Here is a 15387-nt window from a genome sequence, read left to right on the forward strand (position 1 = left end):
CATGGATGCTCTCTCTCTCTCTCTCTCTCTCTCTCTCTCTCTCTCTCTCTCTCTCTGAGACACACTGACTGCAAAGGGAAAATACAGTTCCTGCAGAAATGCCATGTAGTGGAACTGTAGTCCAACAGACGCTCCTCTGTAGTGTTTATGTCCTGTAACTCAAGCCCCATTTTAAAGCCTGAACCCCAACCTTAGCCAACACCAAGATCAACATTTCAGTCCAGGCCCATACAAATCTACACCCGATTCAGTCCAACACAGTAGAAAGGCGACCCAAGACTTAGTTAAAGCCTGTTTACTAGTTACTCTAATCCTAAATCTTGCCTGGACCATTTTTATTTTTTGTGCAAAACATAGCTAGATTACATAACTAAATAATTATCCCTTAACATCTTAAATGTTACCTTTAGGGACCATTCATACCTTCATCTCTACTTCAAATTTACATTCACCAAATGTCTTCATTTTGGAATACGTTTATTTTTTGATAATTCGGTTAAACATCCAATATATCAGTTCATATTAGGATAACAATAAATTAGCCCAATACCAAACAAATATTTGGTGATTATATTTAAAAATAAACTATTAAGAATTTAAAATGTTATACATAATAAAACTAATTACATTAGTTAAATGACACAAATTTGCCAGTGCCAATAGTCGCATTTTATTATAGCTGATTTTGAAGATTTCTTTCAGTAGTCTCACCACCACCGCCATCTAGCGCTCGATATCAGCATTGCAGTGGATAGTTTATATTCTGCTGGTGTATACATCTTTAAAATACCACACGGGGAAGCAATTTGGATTGAGACAGGGAAACATTCCAACAGAATGCAAACTATACATTTCTAATATGATTTGGGATGAACAGAACAGTGCCTAGCTAAGAGTACTTTTACCCTTTGAAAAGAACAGTGAGTTTGCCGGCGATGCATCAGGAAGAGGTCGTACATTTTGCAATAACAAGTACCAATTTGTAATGAATCGATGAATGAATACCACAGGAACAAATCATTCATACGTTAGGCACTTTATCTGAATTCCACTGTAACATCACATGAATAGCAAGTTGAGGGTCAGGGTTAGGGAAACGGACTTGTTTTTCCCAAACCTTTCAGATGTTATTCCAGTGGGATTAATTAATTGGTGACTATTATAATAAGTGTCATCCTGTAAAACAATTTTGATCTGAGCACATGATATTATATTGTTTAAAAGTATTTTTTATTATTATTCTTGAGGCTTTATTCTGTTGGTTTATGAAGAGAATCATAACATTGCAGTGATCTCCAACTGAAAATACACCAGACGTTCCATCTGAAACAAAAGTAACGAGTTTTAAAAATAAAAGTAATGAGGAAATCGAGTAAACATGGTTGAAGGAGGTGAACTATCCTTACACACAGTTAACAGAATTCAGGCCACAGTTAGAAGGGTCACTTGGCTCTACATTGTCATTTTAGATGTCTGGATAAAATACCAGATAGGGTTGCAACAACCCTCCACCCATAAAACGATGGTGAAATAAAAATCGTGAATACTATAGTGTGACAGACTTTAAAATCCAAAAGCATGTTGCAAATAAATATTCCAGCTCAGTCTCAGTGACAAGCCTTGTTCGATTACAGGAAGGAGTGAATCCAGTCAGTCGGTGCCATTTCACCCAATTGAGGGCAGTTGGGAATGATGGCGTTCTCCAATTCTTTAAGTTGGTCGCTTTATTTAACCAACAGCTGGAGAAGGTATCATTATCATCATCATCATCATCATCATCATCATTGAGATGTTGGCCGGTGTGTCCCCAATGTTTGACCCCCAGTGACAAATTATCTTCTCTGACAGGAACATCATTACTATCCAATGTAAAGGAATAGTGCCACTATTGCAAAAGGGCCACAACTTCTGTGCCTATCAGTTACTTGGGAGCAAGAGGAACCCTCCAATGAATCTAAACATTTTTCTTCAAGGTGTTTTTATTGCTGCAAGGTTATCTCAAGCAGACTAAGAAACCACTCTCTTTCTGCTTTATTGCCCAATTTAAAGGGCTGATTTCGGAGATCCTTGTAAGACACTGTCCAACTTCCGGGGGAGTGGGGGCAGCGTAAGTAGATTAGGGAAATGGCAGCAAGGCAGTTTACAGCTATTCACAGACCGATAAGCAAGGCAATGTCACCTTTCTGATTCAGTACAGACTGACGATGAAATTGACCCTTAAACAGCTCTATATGAATTAGAGACAAAGGTATAAGGTATTTGAAAGTTGAAACACCATTCGTTCAACACCAGACGTTAAGTAAGCTGGTTTCCTCATAAAATAAAAACAAAAGCAATTTCTTTTCTTTTTTGTTTTACAATAATCTTAACAATATATATATACATGTACAAGGGGTAAACACTTAAAGCCGCCAGAAACGCATACAAATCAGTAATTGTTTTTCCTTGTTTGTAAAACAAACGTTTTTAGATTGCACAGTCAGAACCTTTTTCAATTCTGTTACAACAACTAGACCCTGAAGTCTGAATACTGAAGTCTGGGTGTAAGTGCTTTTCTCTTTTACAGTGAAGAACGGCATCTTTAAGTGTCACGTTACTTTAAAAAAACAACCACTTAAAAACATACAGATCTTGATCCCTGCTGTACAGTACTTTCTAAATATGTGTGGGGTTTTTACTAATTAGGGTGACTGTTGAAATCAAAACGCTGTGAAACAGAACAGGGTTTTGAGCGTCTCTTGAAACTGTAGGAGTCGACACCTTTGCCAAGGCGAATACGGAGGTCTAATTGCAGTGCGTGACAATTGAGATCTGGGCTGACATTTTACATTTTGGGACCTATCCGACTGATTGAACAGCCGAACAGGATTCCTGATGGGGAAGAGAAATGTAAATGAGAAGTTAGTGAGGGAGTACTAGGAGATAAAAGGCGACTTGGAAGAATTTTCAAATGCAAATAGAAAATAATCTATGTAATAAAACGTTGTTTTTCTTGCAGTCAGGGATATGTTAAATCACCAGTTTTCTACAGAGAGTTTCAAACAAGTATGTTCAATTTCTCTGGGGATCACATCAGAAATAGTTTCCTCAGCGAGATATTGTGATATTGTTTATGTCCATTTTGTTCTATGTAAGGGGAAATCTCTGCTGTGTCTCGAGTGTCCCTGTGAACAGGAGGCAAGAAAGGGACCCTAATACTCCCCTATTCTGAATGACAAACATCAGTGTTTTTCACCAGAAACTGGGCCTTATAAAACACCAGCTCCTTTAAAAATAAAAAAATTAAAAAGACACTGTGAGAATCTAGCTGCTAACATGCATTCCACAGATAGAATCAAACAGGACTAACATTTTTGGATTATTACCACCCGTGCTTGAGAATGTGAAAACACAGTCCTCGGAGGCCTACAAAAATACAGTTTCACCGGTTATGGAGAAGTTATTTTCGTCTGAGGAAGCGAAAGCTTGGAGGGACCTAGGCAGCAGACTACATGTGTCGCTGTGGAGGCCCTGGGGCCACCTGACACAGTTTGAGCATAATCCAGTTCAGCTATCAAGGATGGTCAGGTGGGGATGCATTCATCCTGGTTTGGGCAGCCCTGTTAAAGCTATTTTGGTTTGGTTCACATTGGAGAGGATATAGTTTTAGGGGACTAGTTACTCTTTTGTACACACAAAGTGTGAGTAAGGAGAGACATTAAAAGCCTTTCAATACAAAAAACACAATGCAGGTACAGAGAGTGGTTTCTTAAGATGGAGGGAGGATCACACAAAATGAACCTGGCTGCCTCTCTCGGAGTCGCTGCGTCTCAGTTTCAATCCCGACAGGATCTTCTGAGCAGTGCGCTGCTCCCCAGGCGGCCTTTTAAAGGACAGGGTTCCTCTGTCCAGGAGTCTGGCTCTGCCCACACCGTTATTATTGGATTGGTTGCTGTTGAGTTTAGCCAATTCCTCCACCTGCTCAGAAGGGGGTACTGCCTCTTGGATGCCCGACCCGGGCCGGGTCCTCTGATTGGACAAGCCGTTTGCTGAGCCCATCTCCTGGGGGTGGTTCATGCTCTGCAGGAGGTTGGGACTGGACAAGCTGGAGATGAGCCCCCCCTCAGATGTTTGGCCAGCTTTGCTCAGCAGCCTGGCGGTCTCCGGGGTGATTTCGAGACGTCGCCGGGCCCCACGTAGTGTCCCAGGGTCTGGGGAGGAGCTGCGGCTGCTGTCTGCGCTGCCTGGTCTGGCTCGGCAAGGAGGGGATCCCCTCTCCCTGTCCTGGATGCCCAGCTCCCCCATCAGCACTGCAGTTCGGGACTTGACCATGGGGGTGGCCTGCCTTTGGTATTTCACTGGCATCCGGCTGAAGTGGCCCCTAGGCTGGGTGCCTGGGGCCTGCTCAGAGTCTACAGCCTGCTCCCTGGGAAGCCCAGTCTCACTCATAGTTGAGTCGAGGCCTGGGAGAGAGAGAGAGAGAGAGAGAGAGAGAGATGGAGAAAAAATTGAGAAAGCTGGATACAGAACACAGGGACACACCCTGAACTCTGGGCAGCCTCCATCACTGGAGGCACCACTTGGGAGCACATAAAACCTAGTACTTCTGAGGAGAAATTTAGGCAGAGACAACACAGGAGCAAGCAGACAAGCACAAAACATCCAAAGCAGTGAGGTGACAATCATTCTTGGCAACTGTACAGTGCAGCCAAAAATGGTGTAACAAAACAGAACAGGATTGTGCAACACTGAGGAGAAAAATCAAACCGCACTATTTTAACCAACTCTATGTAACCTTGTCGTGCAGTGCTGGTCTTTAAGGTGCCCTGCACAGAGTTTGTGTCCAGCTACCTGTGAAGGACACCACTGGCCCTCCAATCACATGCTGCAGTCTCCTCCTTCACCCCGCCTACCTGCTCGATCATTGGCCTCTGGGCTGAGCTGATCCACTGCCTCATTGGAAGATGACTTGTCGGATATATAGCCCTCGCTCGAGTCTCTCTTCATTGCGAGGTTCTGTGAGAGACCAAGAGAGGAGGACTGACGTCACACACAGAGAGCAGGCCACTCTGATAGCACATGAACTTAGGACATGCTTTGATACTTCCAGTTTATTTGTTTTTTTTTTTGGTGGGAAGAATTTCAAATGATCAGAATGGTTTGTTTAGTCTTTTCATCCTTTTCAGAATTCATTGATTAAAAACTCCACTGTTCAAACATTTCTCTCATTAGACAGAGCGGGGTTAGTTTCCACACGGTTTAGCTCCTGGCAAGATGGGATCAATATCAATCCACCATGGACTCTGGAATCCATCCCAAGTGATAGGAATCCATTTTACACAATTGGGGGAAGCTTTCGCCCCAAAACGACAACTTCATGATTTCCCTCTCGAGACATCTGCACCTTGCTTTGGCATTTCGACACAACCAGGACGTTCAAGGTTTCGTGAAGGTTTATGGTGACCTTTAATGACTGAAGACCCTTACCTATTGGGCATATTCAACACACCGATGCATGATGAAAACTGGACTTGAACCAGGAACATAATGATTTCCATTCGACCAATGTGCTCACTATAAATTAAGGAGCCATGTTGCAATTAACTGGTCACAGTTACTTTTTTACATTGATGTCAACAGTTTAAACCCAGGATTACTTCTTGCTCTAATATTAGACCTCAAAACTGAAGAGATTAAAAACATCCACAACAGCAGAGAAGCAAGTGAGCACAGTCAAGTCGATCCCGGAGATTCTTTGAGCATCCACTTCTATTGGTAGCCACTATCTAGGTTCAAATCTGTATGGCATCACCACAGACTGCCCTCACATCTGTGCGTCACAAGATCCATTGTATTTGTAAGGTGCATATAGAAATTCCTAAAAGGCAACTCCTAAAAGACTTAAAAAAAAATAATAAAAACCTCCCTGTTCAATTCTCTGACATTGGCTTCATTCTGTCAGTTGAACACAGTTCCATAGGCCACCTATTCGCCAAAGAAACCATGTTTGAAATGGTTTCCAGTCTTCTCGCTAGCACCACATTAAAAGCAGACAAATCTGTGATTGCGGTCAGCCATTGATGTCATCGTTCATGGCCCAAGTTTGTAGAGTCAATCTGAGCTCTTTATGGCTGGCATTGGCTCTGTATATTCTGGCTTTTTACCGTGTGGAAAGCAGAGACAAACCAAAAGGCAGCTTTTCAGTTTAGCACAGCGCAAATACAAGCATGTAACACATTAAGACAGGTGCTCAGCCTGACAGCAAAGCTTTAGCACAGTTCAGAGCAGCATAAGAACATGGACACACATCAGCTGTGAATACTGCTAATATAGTCATGTAGTTTTGGCTAAGTACTCCTGAGGAGTTAGAGCTCAGACCATAGGAAAATTATAATGGTAGAGCGAAAAACAGGAGAAAGTATGAGAGGTTTAGAAGGGTGCTTTCATACAATCCTATTATGTTAAGCACAGAGAGACACACAGACACAGACAATCCTCCAGATATATTTGTCTCCTGGGGTGACTAGTTTGTTCTTGAACGGTTGGCTTGTTAACAATGGAGGCAGATAAAAGCCAATCAGCCAACTAGTGAAGTTAACCAAACCAATAACAGCCAATCATTACAGTACCTCCAAGGAGCAGGGGCGCTCTTGGCTGATGGGAGCTGCTTCCAGGGGGGGCTCCTCGCTCTCCCTGCTCTCGACCTCTGGGGCTGCCGTCAAGACTGGGGAGGAGCGGGGCAGGTCATCCAGTCCAAAAAGACGCTCGTAGTGGGTGATCAGGAACTCCACCAACATTGCCTGATAACTGGTCTCCAGCAGGGCCACCATGGACACATCCCCCGACACCAGGGGGCGCACCAGGGTGGGTCCAAAGACAATGCCCAAGTTGCCAGGCGACATCTTATTCTCCTCGTATTGCTCCGAGACCCTGAGACAAGGGAAGGGAAGAGCCCAGAATTATTATCCTCCTGTATCCAAAGTACATTTCATGGATTAACAAAAGGTTACGCAGAATTCTATGCAGATTCTACGCAGAATCAGAGGCAACATTTCTTAAAAAATTTAATTTGGCACTAAATGGTGAATTGACGACAGATTTTCTGTACTCTGTAACAGTTCTGAACATTAGGCCTTGTATTTAAAGTGCATTCCTTTGCAAAGCTGTAAAGCACACGTGTTGGCAGCACAGCATTCCAGGATTGCTTTACATAATACTCATAAATAATATCTAGCTTGAAAAAAAAAAAAAATATTTTTTCTCTCCTCCAGAGGAAAAAAACTAAGGTTTAAAAGACTAACTTCTTCCAGCCAATGTAAGAGATGCCCCCTCTGTCTTAGCCTTTAAATCACAGCTGAAGACTCATCTCTTTAGTCTCCGTTTTTCTAGCTCACAGTGCCGCCGGTGTGCCATGGACATGCAATTGCACAACTGTCTTTGGAAATGTCCTGCACTGCATGACCAGTATCTGAGCACGACTGCCTTCTTGTCTTCAAGCAACAGCCCCCTCTGAGGGTCCAACGAGGCACCTCGTCCCCCACCATGGAAGTCCGATGAGGCACAACCCACCCCAGAGGCACCTCACCACGGAGGGTCAACGGGGCATCCACACCCAAGGTCTGACGAGCCATCGCAACCCAAAGTCTGTTGATGGTCCAACCCCCCTGTCATAGTCATAATGCTCATTTGGAAAGATGAAGAGTATGAGGCCAAACTTGATTTGGTTTGCAACAGCATCATTACATTCAAACAGGCAAATCAGACTGCACACAAAAGGAACTTAAATATCATCATAAAGTGTTGGCATAAGGGGACATCTCAGTGATCACAGAGGTCAGGGTGTAGGAGGGAGAGAAGGCCAGTACCTATAAAGATGTGCTATAACATGGCGCAGGGTGTTATAATTGGACACAGGAAGTCTTCCCAGTAGAATCCGGAGACTCTGCACGAAATCTTCTACTATCCCAGAAGTCTCTGCTGTGAACTCCTTTTCACTCAACCTCTGGATTTCCTTCCCCATGTTTATGAAATCATTGTAGAGGTCAAAGATCACCACTGGCTCTGGAAGCTTTAAAACAAAACAAGAAAACCAAGTCCCAATCAAGATTGTGTTTCAACCTGGGATCTGTAAGCATATCTCCCCTTTTTTTCCCATTCAATATGGAATAGCCAGTTAGCATTATGACAGGACCAACCTCTTTGAAGAAGTGCTTGAGCAGCGAGGTGATGTCATGAGGCGAGTGATCCGATAGGTCGACCTCATCTGGCTGGGTCTCAAAGGCCTGGCACAGTTTCTGAATCCGGGGCTTGGAGCCGCTTACGCGATACACTCCCTGAAAAAAACAGAAGGGGTACAACATTGACCGGCAAAGCCAAGATCAGGTTGCATACCTGAGATTTTTCCCTCTTACATGCAAAGGCGTGGCAGCTCAATTGTTACACAATTGTTAACCCTTCAGAACCCAGTGGGATATAGATGTTACAAACATTTAGCAGACCTGACAAAGTATCCCAATTGGTCAGGCCTCTGGACATATACGGTCTGTGTCAGACTGGTTTCCTAGGGTTTAACTGGATTATAGTCTTAGTTGTACCACCCTTAAGGATAGATAACTGCTTTTTAAAAATTGGCACAGGTTTTACCAATGTAAAAGGGCAGTGCATAGGTTTACTGTAACCTACTTGCATCTCTTGTTTACAACTCCTCCCCATTCCAAAACATGCTCACACACTTTTCAGCCAGGTTACCCACCTGTACCCCCAGGGCCCGGCTCTCGATCTCCGCAGTGCATCGGCGCACCACAAAGGGCACCTCCTCTGGGAAGCCCCTGGGCACCAGGGAGAAATTCACACCAAAGACGTTGCCCTTCCTCTGTTCACACTCCAGCTGGCACATGTCCAGGCACTTCCTGTGGACAGTCAGACTACACTGCAAGGGGACAAGACACAGGAGATGAGACAGAGTCAACAGGTTGAATACTAGGGAGCATTTGTTCACTCTGTCCGCTGTCTGGACTGGAGTCTGGAATCGGCATTAATGCCTTCGATACTGGGTGTAGGGAGAGACGGAGACTAATTTAATCCCATTCAAATGAAAAGTGAGAAAGATTGTTGAGATCTTTTTTTTAACTGTATGGGGGGCTCAATTAGGCCTCATGTTCACCAAGAGTGTGCATAGCCAGGTGATTGTCTCTAAATGCGATTCTTTTTGCTGCTTTACCTCTTCACACTCGATCCCATTGACCAGAATGTAGTTCTCGCACTGTCGGCACCTGGCCATCTTGTTCCTCATCTTGCGTAGGCGATGCATCTGCGAAGCTCTGGACTGCGATCGGATTTTACAGCCGCTCCCCAGACTCCCTATGCTGTCCCCCAATGGGTCCCCTGTGTCTAAGATAAACAGTTGTCATCAGAACCGAGTTATCACTGCAACTGTAGCTCATTCTGATCACCCAGGATCGAGAATTGGGGATGGTTGTGATCCTCGCCACGTTCATGCTTCTTTATGAAATCAGATCATGTAATTTATATTTCAATCAACTCAAGTGCACAGCTTTATTGTTTCAGGATGGTCTTGATCTGATCAGCGTAATCCACTAAAGTGTACAGAGAGGCTGACGCAGGATGCACTGTGTGCAAACTACAAAACCGAAGAAAATAAAAAGATCCATAAATATGAATGCAATAGAATTGTGACTCAACTGGTTTGAACAAACTAATGTAGCTGTACTGTTAGATTTATAGTTTGCGCTCATTATCATTTCATTAAATAAATTCCTGTGCGTACTTTCCTGCTTTGTAACTGTAAATGTGATCAACAAACACGATACTGCAACTGTAAATTGTCTTGGCAACTATTAATTGTCACCAAATTCCAGTTGGCATTGATAATTTGAATCAGTAAGGCTCAAAAGGACTCATGATGAAAATCCTATTATAGGAATATGTAGTGTTGGTAAGAATTAGGCGGTTGTAGATTAAAACTATATGAACATCCTATTGTTCCCCCAAACTCATTAAGATGAACAGATGTTAACTTGGAACAATGGTAAAAGTTCTAGAACTTGTATGTTCAACGAGTCTGTTCAATGGCCTTTGGGAAACCCAGATCTCACTCACCTCCTTCATACAGTTGCCCCAAGTCCTTATCTTCCAGGTCTTCTGAAGACATCGTCCCAGTGGAGGATGCTTTCGGAAGCCTGGGGATGTGAGCTGAGAAGAAAAGGCGGGAGGGGTGGAATGCAACATTACTACACATACCGGCTGCTCGTGTTTGGTGTCTGTTCACAGCGCCGTCATTAGATAAGATTCACAAAAAAATATCACGCACTGGAGAATCCCATTAGTGCCCAAATCCTCAGGCTGATGGTTGGTAGTCCTCCTTATACGCAATAACTCGACAGCTTTCAGTTTAAGAAAATCTCGAGCGTACGAGTTGATCAAGTTGCGTGCCTTGAAAGTGAAATCCACTGAGCTGAGCCTAAATTAACCTCTCCCGTTGCAAAACTGTGACAGCCGTCAAATCTGGATCTTTTGAAAGCAATGCCGCTAGGAGTAAAGTGTCGAGTCATACCCGGGCTGGAGGGTGGAGACTCCGTGCTTCCTCCCAAGCTGTCAGTGTCACTGTAGCCAGGCTTCGCACATCTTGAATTCCGGCCAGCTGAGAGACACAGACACAGGAAATCGAACATCTCAAATGCATGCTAAGAACAGATACAACGTGCAGGGAAAGAAATGAGGACTGTGCACATCTTGATTGAAGCACCATCGTCTTACGATTAAGATTAATTTATCTCTCTGCATTGCAATGATGCCAAAAGTGATGAGAGCTTTCTCGTAATAGAAGCTTTATAGATCTGTTTCCCGCTAATGGAAAGATACCAACTCAGACAAAGTAGATTCAGCTGAAATCACATTAAAGATATTCTGGAAGGTTCTGTAAATACAAAAAAATCGAAATAAAACATTTGGTGGCAAAGTTAGTTCTCATTCAAGTCCCTTCATAAACATTTATGTTAAACCTCTTAAAGGGTTTAAATGTAATCCATCGTGTCTCCATGCCTTTTTTTTGGATGCATCACAATGTTAAGAATCAAACTTGAAAAACACTGGCTCAGAAATGATCAGATGCACACAAATCTGGGGAGAGGGGAGAGACAGAAAAAATGCTATCTAACTTTGAGGTAGTGACCAAAATATTTTATGCAAGGTATTAATGCCAAATGAAATTGTCAGAAAAGGTTAATAAAATTGGTCCTTTAAAGCATAAATTATTAATAGAATTCCAGGAGACACAGGTTATATTTTTGTCTATTTAAATGGCTCATCACTAAATACACCAATAACTAAAATCAATGGAGTAGGTATCACTTTGCATATATACGAATGCATATTTAGCAAGAAAAACTGATTTACTGCTATCAGGGCCAATGGATGAGCGTTTGGAAGTGGTCTCCTCAGGCAGAGGGTTGGAGTCTCCCATTGGGGGGTTGCTGGTCTTCCTTCTGCCAGCAGGGGGAGACCTGAGGAAACGGTTAAATGAGCTGGGATGAAAGAACCAAAGAATGTTTTTGAAATGGACTGAATTGTTTCCAAGTTCTTTTCCATACATTTATTCCAATTACTTTCATTGCATACACGTTTTTACCCAGATTTCCTGATTCCCCAGACATTATTCCTACAAGGAATAACTTTTTGATCTGTGTACAATCATCTGCTTCATTATGCTGTCTGGCAGGGAGGCAACCATTAGGCCTAGGCCTTGAGCTATGGTCCCTCTTATTCTCTCCAATAACAGTCTTTTCCTATAGCGGTTTTTGTTTCTCTCTGCTCTGTGCCTAATTGTTGCCTATCATGTTGCATTCTTCTACATGTGGAAGTGCTCCAAAGTGCTGCCAATTGCACTATACTAAAAATTATTTGAATAGAATTTAATTTTAAAAGCACTTATGTATTTTTTCCCTCCTTTCTTTCTTGATAGAGATGCAATCTGAGCTGAACTGATGAGCAATCTGGGATCTCTATAAAGACCTCTTGCCTTTCCTTTTTCCCCAAAAAAACTGGACTGGACTGGGATCTATGCTACTGCACTATGATCTACCCACTTCTTTCCTGCTGCGATGAACTCAAAGGTCTCTCGGACTTGCTCCCTCTTGCGCCTCTTGAAGATGTATCGGAGGTAGGTCTCTCCAGGCTCACTGGGCCGACAAGTGACTTCCAGATTGTGGTAGCCCAACGGCACGGGCTCGGTCTGCTGCCTCTGGTAGTGGAAGAGGTTGATTGTGGTCTGGGGGTTCAAGAGGGAGATGGGGGTGAGTGAGTAAGAGAGTGAAACAGGGGCCTGGGTTATTAAAATTGTCCAAATTTGGATACGCCAATTGTGTCTTTTAAATTAATAACCCGCATAAAAGCAGCAGCTGGGTCATTTGTACTCCAAAATCAATACTAGGTTATATGCAGGGATGATACTCTTAAACCAAGATCACTGGTCAGCCAAGTCCAATGGACAGGTGGGATTACAATCTTAATGTAATGACTTGTAATGATCTGGGTTTCGTACCACCTTCATTACTAAACTGAACCGTTTACTTGCCCAACTGAAGCAATGAAGGGCGGGTGAGGAATGGGAAGAGGCCTACAAAATCCGGCATTCAGTTTCATGCAACACCCTGCCCACCTCTTTGAGCACGGTGTCCCCCTGGCAGATGAGCTTGCGGGTGTGGATGATGATCCTCTCCTTGACTCTGTCCAGTTCACCCTGGCGACTGACGGCATCAGTAATGCAGTGCTTATAATAGCTCTCAGCCTCCTGGACCTAATGGGCAAAGATGGTCAAGATGGTACCACCATTCAAAAAACAATACACGCACGCACACTTTTAAAACTACCTCCTTCATGTTCCAAATTGAACTCCAATTAACTCTAGATGGTCAAATGGATTGACCATATTAGCAAAAAACGAAATCAGCGTGACCTTGTGTGAGCAATGTGTTTAAGACTGCACCACTTGAAGACAATGTTAACTACTGATACTTGCATCCTTTAAAGTAGAAACTTGAATTAAACAAGTTGATTGTTATAGTGCTACAAATCATACTGAGAACTTATGAATGGTTACAATTGAGAGGGGGCTTTTCGGCTCATCGTGCTTGTTCAGTTGCCATTGTATTGGCCACAAGACACCAATGAGGAGACGAGGTGAGGATTTGGCTGAAAAAAAAAAAAACAGTGCTTCTTCACAGGTCAAAGAGACTAACCATGTTTCAGAGCCGAGCTATTCCAGGGGACCTGTAACAGAGATGTACGCTGGACCCCTTACCTTGGCCTGGGCTTCATCTCTGGACCGCCTCCTCTTCTCTAGGGTTTTAGTGGCGCTGCCACTGGTCCCACCACCAGGTCCACCTCCGGACTCCTCCTCCGCCCTTGCGCTCAGGGCCCTAGCTTTCTCAAGATCCTCAAAGCGTTGGTTGTATTGCTGGCGGGCTTTCTTCAGAGCAGCCACCCCGTCACTCTGCCAACAGAGACAGAAAGTGAGGATGAAGGGGGGAAACATGACAGGGTTTACATGATCTACACCAGGGTGGATCAACTCTCGGCCTGGAGAGTTACTCCCTAACTTTTTAATATTAATTTATTAGTACTAAGTCATAATGTATTTAGGGATGATTTAGGCAGACAGGCACAGAGGTGGACAGGGGGACAGATTACCATCTTCTTCTGCTCGCGGACCCACTGCTCCTTAAACTCCCGTCGCCATTTCTCGATCTCGTTCCTCTTGGCATACAGGGCCTGGACAGAGAGAGAGAGAAGATCAATTAGCAGCTCCGAGTGGACCAGCTTTAGAGGGTGCGGACTGACTGATAAATACATGAAAAATACTAACTGAATCAGCTCCTATCCCAAATAGTCTTGAATTGTACACCACATGTGACGACAGTCTTGACAGAAAAGTGCAAGATTTATTCAATTAAAAGCACAGGATGTAGAGGTTCCAGTGTGGGACAGACCTATTTTAATGGCGACCAGGCAGAAAATCCTTTATTCACATTGTATAGCTTGTTGTGAATTCATCTGACCCCAGTATCTCTCTGACATCTTTACAGGTCTGTAAACCTTGGGATTTTAATGGAATTATTTAAATATAACACACTAATCAACAGACCTTTAAAAAAGAAAAATGTATAATTATATATTTTCTTCACCCCCAATCAGAGCCAATTGCTGAACTTGGTTTGCCACTACCCATTTCACAACTGCATCAGGATAGATAAGACAAAAACTTGTGTACATGTCCTCTGATTCGCATGTTGTCAGCACCAGCCTTTACCAACACTGCCTACCCAGAATGCCCTACAGTCCACCCACCACACCTATCAGAGGACTTTATGGCGACTGGACAGCTCAAACACCCTGGACTGGCAGGCACCTGAGCAGTCACACTATGTGGCAAGCAGCATTCTCTGTACCTGATAGCAGCGGGTTTGCAGTAGGTCTGCTGTCTGTCTGGCTGAAATGCTGCATTTGACATCATGCTCCAGAGCCATGGTGTAGATGTACTGCAGGGGCATCAGATCCTGGCAAAGGGAAAGGATGGTCAATTACATGTATACAGTGACCAGCACAGCTGCACTGGACAAAATCAGCCCACTTGGAAACCAACTTATCTGTGTTTTTTTTTTTTTTTTAAATGGCTGGTTTTGAATGCCAGGCATAATAGAAAGGATCTAATTGTTTGCTCTAGCTTCTCCATGTATTCCAATCCTCAGCAATAAAAGAGCTGGAAGCATAAACCACAATGTCTCTTAAACAGAGACAGGAGCATGGAGAGAACACTTTTTTTTTTTTCAGACACTTCAGTCTTTTGCCACTCGTTACACCAGCCTCGGGGGGGGGGGGGATATTTGAATGATTTTATTTGTCAGTTAAATACTGGATGCTCCCAGGTTGGTGCCCAGTAAAGTGTTTCTCGCTTACCTGCTGTGTAACAGAGCTCTTGGCTGCCTCCGCCGCTTTAATGATGTTCTTGGAGAATTCTTGCTCTGTGGGAAAAGATGCACAACATTGGAACTTTTCAGCATACCTAGTACATACTTCACCTTTCCTGCATTTCCCATATTAACCAGTTTACAGATCGGTCACACTATAAACGCCTCAACTCACTATTTCATACTTCGCACTCCAGTGTAATGCACCGGGAACGACTTGGTCCATAGTCTCTCAAATGTGATCAATTTTTCTTTAAGACTTATTAAGCAGATAATTGATTAGATTATTGAATTGGACTGAGTACAAATCTTAATCCACGATCCAACAAGACAAACAAAATTCAGAGAAGCTAATTATTTTAATGTGATCTGTGAGTGAACACGAGTATCTTCTAATGGAGAGACAATGGTTTAGCCAGGCTGG

At 43.4% G+C, this 15387-nt stretch overlaps 1 protein-coding gene across 3 annotated transcripts in view; it reads right to left on the bottom strand.

Moving 5' to 3' along the window:
- Positions 1–460: 460 nt before the first annotated feature.
- Positions 461–15387, bottom strand: part of gmip (GEM interacting protein) — a 41067-nt gene continuing 26140 nt past the window's right edge. For 2 of the 3 annotated variants that reach the window (XM_066708055.1, XM_066708057.1), the window contains 16 exons: positions 14953–15017; positions 14445–14552; positions 13687–13767; positions 13298–13489; positions 12656–12793; positions 12084–12265; positions 11395–11522; positions 10553–10639; positions 10099–10191; positions 9200–9369; positions 8732–8908; positions 8175–8312; positions 7845–8047; positions 6609–6909; positions 4893–4995; positions 461–4442 (listed from right to left, as the gene is read on the bottom strand). In XM_066708055.1, the coding sequence (XP_066564152.1) occupies positions 3766–4442; positions 4893–4995; positions 6609–6909; positions 7845–8047; positions 8175–8312; positions 8732–8908; positions 9200–9369; positions 10099–10191; positions 10553–10639; positions 11395–11522; positions 12084–12265; positions 12656–12793; positions 13298–13489; positions 13687–13767; positions 14445–14552; positions 14953–15017 (2843 nt within the window). In that variant the 3' untranslated portion in view covers positions 461–3765. The remainder of the gene's footprint in view (positions 4443–4892; positions 4996–6608; positions 6910–7844; positions 8048–8174; positions 8313–8731; positions 8909–9199; positions 9370–10098; positions 10192–10552; positions 10640–11394; positions 11523–12083; positions 12266–12655; positions 12794–13297; positions 13490–13686; positions 13768–14444; positions 14553–14952; positions 15018–15387) is intronic. The other variant, XM_066708056.1, reaches the window with a different exon arrangement.

This window comes from Amia ocellicauda, chromosome 7, assembly GCF_036373705.1.
Source record: "Amia ocellicauda isolate fAmiCal2 chromosome 7, fAmiCal2.hap1, whole genome shotgun sequence".
Lineage (NCBI taxonomy): Eukaryota > Metazoa > Chordata > Actinopteri > Amiiformes > Amiidae > Amia > Amia ocellicauda.